This window comes from Panthera onca, chromosome A3 (assembly GCF_046562875.1).
Source record: "Panthera onca isolate mPanOnc1 chromosome A3, mPanOnc1 haplotype 2, whole genome shotgun sequence".
Lineage (NCBI taxonomy): Eukaryota > Metazoa > Chordata > Mammalia > Carnivora > Felidae > Panthera > Panthera onca.
The window spans coordinates 114,234,546-114,247,913 of record NC_138341.1 but is presented as its reverse complement, the minus strand read 5'-3'; the positions used below and the strand labels follow the sequence as shown (position 1 = coordinate 114,247,913).

The 13,368-nt window shown below is 44.2% G+C and overlaps 1 protein-coding gene across 2 annotated transcripts in view; it reads right to left on the bottom strand.

Moving 5' to 3' along the window:
• Positions 1-3,343: 3,343 nt before the first annotated feature.
• MAPRE1 (microtubule associated protein RP/EB family member 1) overlaps positions 3,344-13,368 on the bottom strand; it is a 30,282-nt gene continuing 20,257 nt past the window's right edge. For both annotated transcript variants that reach the window (XM_060615436.1, XM_060615427.2), the window contains exons 5-7: positions 11,460-11,581; positions 6,696-6,848; positions 3,344-5,084 (exon numbers count right to left, since the gene is read on the bottom strand). In XM_060615436.1, the coding sequence (XP_060471419.1) occupies positions 5,028-5,084; positions 6,696-6,848; positions 11,460-11,581 (332 nt within the window). In that variant the 3' untranslated portion in view covers positions 3,344-5,027. The remainder of the gene's footprint in view (positions 5,085-6,695; positions 6,849-11,459; positions 11,582-13,368) is intronic.

The window sequence follows — 13,368 nt, the reverse complement described above, 5'->3', positions numbered from 1 at the left end:
TGAAAACTGGACTCCAGGGGCAATATCTGCCGGAACTTAAGCATTCTTCCATTCTTCTCTGCTCCAGTACCCTATCAGCTTTTTACAGACCTAAGTTAACTTTCTCCTGGCCCAGAAGAGATCTTGGGGAAACCATCCTTGCTCCACTCCTCACTGAGCCAGTGGAAAGCTCTGCTCTGCAGACCCGGGACGCAGGGCCCTGGAGAAGGGCTGTGGTCTCTCAGCTCCTGGTCCCTGGCCTCCTGGCCAAAGCACTGACTCCCTCATTCATTTTGGTAAAGGTCAGAGAAGGACTCTAGCCACACACTCCCTTTATATATTCAGTCTACCCACTTGTATGCTTGACCTTGGACTTAACTTTAATAGTCTACCCTGCAATTTGTGAATCATCCATTAAGGCTGAATCTTAGAAACTCACCTCTGCCCCCACTGGAAACTAGTAAGAACCATCCAGCTCTGTTAGAACTTACGCAGATGGGCTGAATCACACCTACCAACTTCCCAAATCTCATTCTACAATCAGAACTGAAAGTTAAAGACATCAGTAAATGTAATAAATTCTTCTTCCTCCTCGTTCCTCATACCTGCATCCAGCCTATCCCCACCAACAATTCCTGCAGACTGGGAAAAACATTCAAAATAAACCAGGAAAAAGGAGGATTTTTTTTTTTAATCTTTAAAGACAGACATCAGACAGAACTGCAAACCAGTGACATCACTTTGCAATACTAAATCTCTCTCGATACCATCTACAAAGTTCTAAGCTTTGGCAGCTAACCTGGTTTGCTTACAGTCACAGGACAAAGATTTGCCTCTCCCTACCTGCAGAAACTGGTCTGTGCAGGCTATTTTCATTTTACATTTCAGAACCTCAAAGCCTCCAGTATAAATACAGGTTATTTAGATTTTAATTTTTATGGTCCTGACTTAAAGGTCTTGGATTAAGGGGCCTACAAAAGCCAACTCTAAGGGTAGACCTGCTTATCTACATAACCAGTTTAACGAAACTACCCTAACCACCTCAACTGAGCGCCTCTGTGTTCCAAGGACTAAGATAACATTTCTTTCCAATTCAGATTCGGCCAAAAGGGAAACAGACCTACAACAGTTGTAACTGCGTAACAATCCGGCTGAAGTCATCTGGGTTAATGGTTCTAACCACAGACAAGCTGCATGTGTTAAGTACAGAATCCCTCCATGGACTTTCTTTCAGACAAAAGACCCTGTACTCGGTTATATCCTCAAATGTTAAAACAGTAAGAAAAAATCAAGTATCAGAACTAAATATGAACTCATCTGATCTTAAAATTTTATAACTGCAATGTGTGAATTCGAAAGTATGACACAGTCCTACTTCTAAGTCAACACTGACCACAGGCTCGGCTTCAATGTGGTTCAACTTCCACTCTCTCTGCTGACACTGGTCAGATTTGGGTCACCCACACGCTACCTAGCAAGCTAATCTGATTAGGTTCATCAGGCTTAAAGCCTAGGTTTTGTTTGCGGACTGTGGTGAACTGGGGTCAACATCACAAAAGGAGCTCCTCATACCAAACCTTATAAAATTCCTACAGAAAAACTTCTCTAGAGTCACTCTGATTATAGCAAAAGAGAGCTGCTTCCTTTCCCAAACCACATTACATTCTAGAGAGTACACCTTGAAGAAAATACAAGTTTTTTAAATCCATGAATCTGAATGACTGAATCACCGAATCTTTATTTAAAAGAAAATAGTGAAATGTGTGTTTAGACTTCACTGTCACTTGGGGAAAACAGGATCAAAATCACTGTCTGAAAACCTAAAGGAGCTGGACTCCTCAATACCACCACCAAGCTGAACAAGAAACAGTAAAAGAACTTGTTACTTATTTTACAAAGTATTCCAAGCCTATCTTAAGCAATGCCCTCCTGGATTTTCAGAATACAAAAACCCTCTCCAAGCTTTTCTCATCTAAAAATTCTAGAGAATGTGAGCTGGAGCTGAAGAACCTATGTAGGGCTTTCTTAGGTTGGGGCTGCTTTTTCTGTCAGCTCATTCTGATCCCAACAAGAGGCCGGTGAGGGAGGCATTTCGGCCAACCTCATCATCCCCATTTTGCAGGTCAGAACAAGAGAGATCCATTAACTCAGAAGTCACAAAGCTAAGAGGGGCCTGCAAGGACTCAAACCTGATGTTCCCCCCTGTCAGAATCAGACTTGAACTTGCAGGCACATACGTAAGGCCAAAGTGCAAGTCTGAGGGCTGCATCAAACCCGGGTCACCTGAGGTACACAGTAAGATTTTCAATCTTCCAACTCAGAATTTCTGGAGATGGACTTTAGAAACACGTTATGTCAGCCAAGTTTCCCAGATGATTCTGAAGCCCATCGTTTGAGGACCACCAGCCTGAGTGAATCCTAAATCCAAATCCAGCCAGAGGACCCGTCTGTTTACCTATCCTCAAACAACACAGAACTTGCCAAGCAAACCAAGCAGCTTATTCAAGTTAACTGCACCAGTGACCTAACCTGAACCAGTCAGATCAAAAGACTTCACAGTCCTCAGCCAAAAGGACGAGGTCAAAAGACTTAGGTCAGAGGTGCAGGCAGTAGCAGCTTCACTCCTTCCAGGGTTAACTTCTCAGCGCACCTTACCCAACAGTATCTTCACAAACTCTAAGCATGCCTGGAGGCATCTTCTTGTAGATTACCAACAACATGGGGTATCAAATTCCTTCTGAAGGCGCATACTCTTAACTTCTAGAGGAAGTAATATGGATTTAACCCTACGCAAAATCATCAAGTTGGGTTTACAGAGCATCCATGATTGTGGCAGGCACCCTAAAGACCACACAGAAAATTACCTCCTACCCATTTATTTCATACTGAAAATGGCAGCAAGTCTCCTTCTGAACTCACTTCTTCTGGCACAGAATTTTTAAAAAGGAGGGAAAAATGATGACAATTTCAGGTTATTTCATAGATTCAGACTGTGTCCACTGCCTTTGAAACATACTTTCAGGGGGGAAAAAGCTATCTCCCCATGGTATCCAGCAAGCACTATCCAGCAGTACGTTTCTCAGGTGGAATCCGCCTGAAAAGACTTCAAGGCAGATGGGCCAAGCCTTGGACTTCTCAAAAAGCCTCTCACAGTAACATGAGAATGTCTAACAGCAGGAAGCCGAGAAATGTAATGTCAAGAACAGAGAAAAAAGGAACAGGCTTAGAAATAAGCACATTTGAAAAAAACAGTGAAAGATTTGAAAAGATCAGTCCAAATTTAAGAAAGAAGAATTGGCCCCTTACCATTTGAACCTAAAAGAATATACCCAGGGCAAGACAAACTTCAGAAGACATGACACTCTTGAAATACAGAATTTTATTTAGAAACTGTTTAAAGTAGAAAAAAACCCTGTCAAGAAAGACCAGGTGGAAAATGGGTTCCCAATAAAATGGAATTTTAGGGCAACAAAAGTCTAAAAGGCCACAAAAGAGAAATAGCACCACTGTTATTTGAACAATGGCTAGTTACTTGCATTTTTTGGCATTGTTAATCACTGAATCTGGGTTTTCCTCTGAATCCCACACAGAGCATGCACTACACAACAATTTTATCATAAAATATCTGCTTTCTACACACATTTTAGGACAAGCTACCACCAGAAACAAATCAATACAAATACATCAGGGGCTGAACAATCTTCAGTAGTGGGTGACACACATTTTGCAGAATTCTGCCAAACAAAGGAACTGAATAGGCTAGGGGTAAAGCAAATGAGGAAGAGTTAAGGAATGAAATATTTTAAATATTAATAATTAATTCAGACACGGCACTGTATTTTCTGCAAAAGAAAATTAACATTTAGTAACACGCTAACGAATTTTATCTCCAAAGAGATTAGTGCACTGGCAAAGTATTCCGATAACAGTGGAGGGCTGTGGACAGCAGGTACCAAGAACACCCAGCCTTGCAGAGCCCAAGGTAGCGATGGCCTTCACTGGTCACTCCCTTTGCCAGAGGTCCAGAAAGAACTTGCAGCGTGACCACCTGCCTGCTGAACTTACACTCTAAGCAGCAAACTTTAAGGAGCCAAAGAGGAGTCCCCAGTGGGCAAGGGGAGCAGAGAAGAGAAACATGTTCAATGTAAACTTAAAAGACAGTAAAATGGGACACGACCCCCATTCAAATCCCAGAGATGTGGGCAAGTCCCCAAAAGTAGTTGTTAGATTTAAAAACTGGACACACCTCATTTCCCAAAAAACACAATACATAGAAATTTCAGGGATAACTGGAAAAATGGTCAGAGAAATGTTCACTGAAATTGAAGCTCTACAACTCAAACATGTCAGGGCTGAAACACACCCTCTGTTCGTCCAGGCAACAATGCCTCTTGCTTCTCAGGGCAGGGATACAACTGGTCAAGGACACCAAATGGCTTTACAGAGCAACTTTTTAAACTTTCCTTCTGGGCCAAGGTGTAGGCCTTTGCAGATTCAAACAGCCCTGCAAGGCCTGTGAACAGCAGATACCAAAGGTCCAGAGGTCTGGCCCTTCCTTCCCAGACACAATGTCAAACACGTAAATCTGTCACGTTCCATTTTATATTTTGAAATATGGAAGCATATTTTAAATACTCTTAAGGCATTTATTTATTAAAACGTTCTCTGCCAAGATTTCACATTAGCTTAAAATTCAAATCAGTCTTTACATTTCTCTACTGAGGTCTCCACCTCAGTGCATTACATAAAAACACCGTCTCCAGCAATCAGTGTTACCAGCGTCCACACGGGGAGCCCCATGGTCGGCCTCTCTGCTCCCTAGGTGAGCCAGCTAGGTGTTAATACTGCTCCGCTACAAGGTGAAAGCTCCTAACTCAAACTCATTGGAAAAAGAGTGAAACTTCTGCAAAGTGCACTTTAAGAAGAGGTACTTTTTGCTCATGAAAAGAAACCAGTGAGTCCTCTAAGAATAATAAAAGGGAATATTTTACAGTTAAGCACATGATTTGGAGTGAAGAATTCGGATGTTGCTCTGCTGGTCCAGGCTGTTAATACTCTTCTTGCTCCTCCTGTGGGCCCCCTTCATCAGGGATCACAAAGCCTTCCTAAAATGGGAAAATGAGAGGGGAAAGCTATTACTCAGCACCAAGCAAACCAGCAGTTTCTACTGTGGGGTCACTTTCCTCATACTGAAAGCCTCTCAAAGTCTACGGCTCTTCCTGTCTCTACCACACACTTGACATTTAATAGCACAAGGCCAGTGACCACTACTTTTCTTAGACAGTAGAAACAATCTCACAAAAGGCAAAAAAACTGAGCACAAATTTACTCTCAAAAGTTGATTTCTTGATTTTGGCGATGATTTCACACATCAAGTTGTACTTAAATGTGTACGGTTCGTTATGTCAATTATACCTCAATAAGGTTGTTTTAAAAAAAAGAAAATTTACCCTCAAAAATCCCTGAAGTCATGATGGAGTTCAATATAACGCCATCTCCCGTCAATAAGCTGTCCCACAGCCTGCTTTTCCTTTCCGCATGCTTTTGATCACACTTAGGAACCACTCACGCAATTGCAAGTGCTGTGGGTTCACCCAAGACACTCCCAATACCCACAAGAGCGGCAAGACTGACTCCACCTCAGTGGCATGGGAAAACAGCAGATTCACGGCTCCCGCCTCACACTGGCTCCGGGCATTCTGGCATGTGACAGTGGCTACACCACCATAAAAATCCGACTTCCCCTTCAACCACCATCTTTTTTTTTTCTTTTTAAACTAAATCTCTACAGCTGAATTTACCTAAGATATGACACCATTTATGACACCACTAAAATAATACTCAGACTAGCCCAAGGACCCCTATATCTTCATCACCTCTGTTTTCATTAGCTGCCCAGAGCAAGCCCGGAATAAGGATTTATTGAACAAAGTATTTTTTTCATCATGTCTCGATCCCCCCCAAATTCACTTGGTATGTTTAGAGAACAGTGTTAATGACAATACTAATATTACCTTATGTTTGTATACTGCTATACCGTAAAACACTCAGATATACACTGCAGCTTGATCCTACAGACCTTGCTAGGTATGCAGATTCACACAAAAGTAAAGCCAGTCAACAGTGAACATAGCGAGATAGCAAATCCTAAATCTAGGGAAAATCAGTCTTCCATGATCAGCTAATGTGTCATGATTAATATCAGCAGCTTCGGTTGTATAATAATACACACGGATCCCAAGAAACTGGCCCATAAAGTACTGGGAGGAAATGGGAACCAAGCACAAAGATACAATCTGACAGGTGTGGGCAGGGAACATCAAAAAGGGGCCAGTACCTGGTTCCCAGGTCATGATAAAATGGAGCTAGCACCTCAGGCTGAGGGGTCCAAGCCGTAGGGGGTGGAGTGGGGATGGTGGCGTTATGAGCATTTTGTAGCACTCATCGCCTGTCAGGGGCCATGAACTACAGAAGCAGGGCAAGCCAGCCACCTCCATGTCCTTTTCCTGACTCAAAGGCTCACAGACCTCAAGGCAGAGGCGGAGGTTGAGCAGAGGTGTTCTCTAGCTGACTCTGAGGGGTCAAAGTTCAAGTCTTTTGATAACTGCTACGCTGGAACATACAAGCATCAGCACTGAGTCGGCTGACACCAACCAGATAAAATTTATTTTCTCTGGTGGCAAATGGCAAGAAAACATCCTCATGTCAACACGTACGTCTGTGGCGTAGAGAATGTCCACGATCCTCTGCAATACAGGGTTGTTTTCCCCCTCGTTCTCCTGGCAAATCAATTCAATGTTCCTTAGCTTTCCAAAGTAGAAATCTCTCTCTTTCTCCAAGTCTTCAACAGTAAGTTTCAATACGTTGACCTGCATAAGACATTGAAAAGGGTGAGATACTTGGCATTTATATACCAGTAACATATCACACCACCTGCTAACCCAGAAGAAGAGGTGGCCTTCCATCAAACTCTCTAACAGGGACAAACACCCACTTTAGTTTAATATCGGTTTTCTTCATCTCCAAAGAAATAATGTGGGCCTGTTCATGGCCATCTTGACTCTAACAACCCCAAGGAAAAGGCAGGCCACACCATGAAACATGAGGGAACTTCTCAGGGACTGAGAAAAGATCAAGGAGAAAAAACGATGGGATCCAGAGACAAATACAGAAGCAGAGTCCACAACCCAGCAAAGCAAGGTGGCCAACAATCATAAACTGTGTGCTTATCAGGGCACTGGTCAGTCAAATCCAAGTCTTTCTGCATGTGAAGGTCAATGGAAAGAGACAGTCTGGTCCAGAGAATCAGGATAGAAATGGTGAGCCAGGAGGGGAAGACTAAAGATGACTACTGCTAGTCAAACACAGCTACAAGTGACAGAGGCCTGGGCATGGAAAACTCAACGGTTCTTACCGGGCTGCCGTATGTTGGGGACGGGGGAAGCGATCCATGACTCAAAAGAAGAGGAGAGGATCCTGGCACCTGTCTCTCTCCCAAGAGAGTTTCAAAAGGGAGACAGGACACGGAAGCAAGGAGCAGACCCACCATGTTCCACAGCTAGCTCCACTGAGCATCCCATCGGCTCACCATGCGTGCTGCAGAATCCTCCAGGCGCCCTGCTGAGGGGCTCTCATTCCCCCCAAAAGGTCCATGAAGAAATAAATTTCAGTGCTTAGGCCAGGTCTATCCAACCAAGAGCAATAAAAGTCGTAACAACTCTCAGGGCCCTTTGCGTATTTGAAGCACGATACATATCTTCATTCCAGTGTATTCAAATCTATGACATGTGAATTTGATTTAACTCTCACGACATGCAAATTAAAAGGCATACCACGCAGCACAAAATCCTCACAGGACACACAGGCCGGGGCCACAGGGAAGGTCAAGCCAGGAAATCAAAGGTGCAGCTGCGGAGAACAATTGGGTAGCAGGGAATTCTGAGAGCCAGAAAGGCACTGCAGAAATCTCGTCCAACCTTCTAAACTGGCTGGAATCTGAAGCAAACCACTTCTTTAGCTTCCCCATGACCTCACAAAGCAGCCAGCTACAGTCAAAGGGATCAAGTCCTGTCCCAGGGTGGAAGAAAACTCCCCCTTCAGAAGCTGCCATCACGAAGCCTCCAGAGATGAGGAGCAGGTGACAAGAACCACCAGGACCATTCTGTCAATTACTTAATTTCAATGTTCATCATCAAAGGCCTGAACAGACCAACCCGAATCAAGGTTCTAAACAGTCTTTCGCTCATCCTTTATCAACCACAGAAATCACTTCACTGCTGCTTGTTGCTTTCTTTAAACTATCAGCCCCAAAGCAGAACATGCCAGGGGATAGCAGGGCAAGAACTGACCAACCCCACCAGTAGGAAGCTGCCTTAAATCCTCAGTTCCAAGATCCAAGAGCCAGGGAAGAGGCCTTCTAATCACATCAGTGACAGGATGAAAAGGAAGTCAAAATGGCTTCAAAAGGTATGCTATACTTTGGAGTCTACCACTCACGATTCACTAGTGCCTCACCCACAAACCCACTCAAACCTCCTCAGGCCTACAAATCATCAAGGGCACCAGAACCCAGCCTTCTGGGCCCTACCTGTGGGGCCAACGCAGCACTCCTCCAGGATATCACTCAATAACTATGTATCCACAAGAAACACACACGAAATACTCAGTATACACTAATAAGTCACTGGCTTTCACTCCCCACTCCTCTAAATGCTTACTAATGAGGTTATTAAAACTCTGTGGCAAGTCATCAATGCCACTCTCAAACCTTCTCTTGTAGTAAAGTAATAGCCATAATCTAGGAAACCCAAGGAGAATGCTTTGGACCTACACTGGCCACTATGGTAGCTGGGGGCCACAAGTAGTTACTTGGGCACTTGAAATGTGGCCAGTGCAATTGAGACCGGCTGTAAATATTAAACACACACTGGATTTCAAAGACCTAGTACAGTCTTCAAACATAAAATATCTCATTGATAATTATTTGTAATGATTACATGTTAAAATGATAACACTTTGGATAGATTCGGTAATGGGTCATGAGAAGAAATTTCATGTGTTTCTTTTCACTTTTTTAAATGTAGCTACTAGAATATTTTAAATTATAGATATGCCTCACATTTCTGGTTTGCATTCTCCTTCTTTCGAACAGTGCTGCTTTGGACTCAACCAAAAGTAAATTTCTCCAGGATGCCTTAAGAAGGTGCAATCACTGCAGCTCTCCTAAGGAAATGAACACTACGAGGAAATCTGTGAAGAATACACTGTTGTCCTCTTATCGTAAGAAGCGCATCTTGCTCTATTTCCCACATCAGTCACGTTCCCCAGACCTCTTCACCTTCATCAAGGGGCACAAATTCAAATACTTCCAAGGGGCCAGACAGATCATGTAAATGAGCCAAGGGATCAGTGACAGAGTATTACAGGTAAGGACTCTGGCAACCTGGAGAGAATCTAAAAAATCCTTCACATTAAAAAAAAATTAAAATGGAAACCCCGTGCAAGCCAAAGTACTTCTGAGGCAGGCGTGAGGCAGCTGGCTCAAACCCCAGCGCAGGACCCGTAACCTCCCCAGGCACACTGTCCTGGTCTGCGAGGCCTCACAGGACTAACACAAAAGTGCAAAAGTGAAACTGAAGCACTCGGGAGAGCAATGGCAAACAGCTCTCAAAACGTCAGCTATTTTTGTTTTTATCATTAACATCTGTATATTTCATCAAGACAATCGGGCTCCTGTGAACTTTTAAGAAAGACAATTCAGGGGCGCCTGGGTGGCTCAGCCGGTTGAGCGTCCGACTTCGGCTCAGGTCATGATCTCAGTCTGTGAGTTCGAGCCCCGCATCGGGCTCTCCATGCTGACAGCTCAGAGCCTGGAGCCTGTTTCAGATTCTGTGTCTCCCTCTCTCTCTGACCCTCCCCCGTTCATGCTCTGTCTCTCTCTGTCTCAAAAATAAATAAACGTTAAAAAAAAAAAAAAGAAAAAAAAAAAAAAAAGACAGACAATTCAGAATCTATTTCACTCTATCAAGACCACAGACAACAGCCATAATAATTACAATGGTCTCTTATCCACTGCCATTTTCCCCATTTATCCCAAACCCCACCCTAAGAACCTGACAGCACATCAGCTCATGTGGCCCGCTCAACTACCATGAGCAAAATATTAGCCCCACCTCACACAACACACAGTCAGTTCAGAGAGGTTAATTGACCCCAAGAAGTTAGATGGCAGAGTCAGGAAAATCCCCAAATGTATAGAACCCAAAGCCTGTGCCCCATCACACAGGACACGAGCTGAGTGAGCCAAGAGCAGCAGTCTCACAGAAGCCGCTGTGTCTTCTCCTACACAGTACAAGATCAACCCTGTGCTGGCCACCCAGCTTTGGCCTCAGCAACACTGCTTTTCTCTGAGATTGCTTCCTGTGTACATCCTTGCCTGAAAACCAACAGTTTCAGGGAAGTCTTTTTCTCCAGGACTTCTGTACTTCACAGTGACCACGCCCAGTGGGCACTCAAGGCAGCCACACTAATGGGGACGGTGACCCAGTCACCTTGACATTCCCATGGCACCTAGGAGCACAGGGCATGCAGAAATCGAAGACTGAAACAAAGCAAAACAAAACAAAATGAAACAAAACAAAACAAAACGAAACAAAAAACTGTGATCTCTTGGCAGGTTCTTACGTCCTGAACTCCAAGGAGCAGGGTTGGGGTCACGAGAGGTTCCAGGTCAAAGTGAGGCCATTGCCTCTAGGTTTTAAGACTTGGCTTTTAGGAAAGTGAAAGGATTCAATCTCAAACTCACAGGAATCATAGAGCATCCCTGATTTTAAAACTGGAATTAATCAAGAGAATCATCCAAAAGCAAGCCAACAAACAAAACTCTACGGACTGGTGAGAAAACACGTAAAAGTCTAAACTTTGTTCAGATCCACAGAGACCTCTGACAAGTACCTTCAGGACATCTAACTAACCCTGAAGTATGCATTTCAAATCACTGAACTGATTAAGAACAAAAGAGCAACAGCGGGCTTTCCATACCAGTTCCACCGTAACTTGGATCTCTAGTGACCCAGGATTTCAGCAGAGAGCCCGTGCAGTCTTCTTTTTAATTACAATTTAGAAAGGAACTCTCCTTCATCTTTTGTCAGAGCCAAAATTCAAGAGACACTCTGAATCCCACAGAACCCTAACAGTTCCAGAAACCTTCAACAGGGTTCTAGCGTAGGGGTGGGCTTCCAAAGACATCGGTCTCCGTCACACTAACAGATCTTAGAAACGCCTGACCCCTCTCTTCCACCTCCACCTGCACACTCACAGTCCTCACACAGCACCCAAAGTGCTCACATGTCACGAGGACTGCTTCAGCAGGGGGACGAGGCAGGTCTTTCCACAAGAGCACCGACAGCCCTCCCGTGGTCAGTGCTGCCAAGAGTCCGTCCCCCGAAGTGACTCCCGTCTTGGACAGAGGAGGTGCCTACCTGCTGCATCAATTCAGCTGCTTCGTCATCCCCGTTGCCCACACCAGGATTCTTTCGCACCACACCTGGGCCAGCCTTAGGGGTTGCAGTAGTTCTGTGGGTCGCAATGGGCCTCTGTGGAGCTGAGAGAGGAGCAGAGCTTTTTTTAAGAGGAGAAATTTCAAGACCAAAAGAACGGACGGGGCAAGAGGAGGCTGTGAACAACTGCCCTCCACAGCTGTGTAGTGAAGGGACCCAATGTAGAGAGCCCAGCATGCAAAACAGCACTCCCACGTTTGCCCAAGGTGGTTTTTATCCTGGCAGCAGAGTCAGGTACTGACTTTAGCCACCATCTTTGGTGCTGGGAATGAGTCCCTCTGTGAGGTCTTTCTTCCACTGGGGTTAAGAGGACTATCACCTGAAAGAGACACAGTCATTCTGGCGCATACAGACGGTCCACCTTAACCTAGCTCCAACCAAACCCACTAACAGGGACAACTCCATGGAGCAAAGGCAAACTTCATGCCAGGAGTGAGCTCACAGCCCTAGCTGCTGTCAGGTGCCCAAAGTTCCCCATCTGGGAAGTCAGATGCCCTCTACCTTAGAACCTCAAGCTTCTTGGCTTGGGAAGGGGAGGGTGATAGAGACTGCTGTTACCGCTAATTACCTCAAAACCTGCACCTTGTTCACTTTTAAAAGGTGTTTAGGAGGGTTATGAGAGAAAAGCAACACCCTGACTAGGATTTACAGACTTCTCTGTACGTAGAGCCAAAAAAGGTAGTGAAGTTAAAACATGGAAAGAGCAGTCAAGTTAAAACAATCAAGGATGGGCTACCTTGAGGTAAATTTATCACCCATGATTTTAATCATGTATTCAGCAACTATTTTGTAAAGCTGCACATTATGCCAGGCTTAAAAATATCTGATCTTCCTGATACCCCAAACTATTCAGTAACCATAAGGCCTTTCACCCACAGGTACAGGCATTCCTCTGGATGATTTCTAGTCTGCGTTCATCCCCAAGATTGAATGCTTACTACAAGTCTCCACTTGCCTGTTACCAGCACCTGAAATACGAAATGTACAGGGTTACCTACACAGATCCCCACTCTAAGAAGCTAACACCCAGTATTTGGAGAAATCAGAACCTTCATACACTCTGCTGATGGGAATGTAAAACGCTGCAGCCACTTGGAAAATAGGTAGTTCTGCAAAAGGTCAGAGTAACCACATGACCCAAGAATTGTGTTCCACAAGTATATACCTTTGGATATATGCCAAGAGAAATGAAAACATAGGCCCACACAGAAACCTATATAGGAGTGTTCAAAGCAGCACTACTGATAACAGCTCAAGAGTGGAAGCAACCCAAATGATCATCAAGTGGTGAACAGATACATGGTACGTGGTACGGCCATACAATGCAGTATAACTTAGCCATTAAAAACCACCAAGTACTGCCACGTGCTACAACGTGGATGAATCTGGGAAACATTATGCTAAATGAAAGAAGCCAGACACAAAGACCACATACTCTATGATCCTCTTTATGTGAAATGTCCAGAATGGGTAAATCCACAGACAAAGCAGATCAGTGGTTGCCTGGGGTTGAGGGGAAGGGAAGAGCTAGGGGAAAACGGGAAGTGACCGCGACAGGGCACACACGAGGTTTCTTTTTGGGAGTAATAAAAATATTCTAAAATTGGATGTGGTGATAGTTGAACATATCTGTAGATATACTAAAAAGAACTCAAGTGTCTATTTTAAATGGATGAATTGTACGGCAAGTGAATCACATCTTAATAAAGTTGTATATCCATAAAGCTATGAAAATTAAGAGTACTCAATGTCCCTCTCTATCTACCAGATGGATCAGCCTCTCTCTCAAGGTACTATGGGATCTTAACTAATATTCTTGCTACCTTCTGGA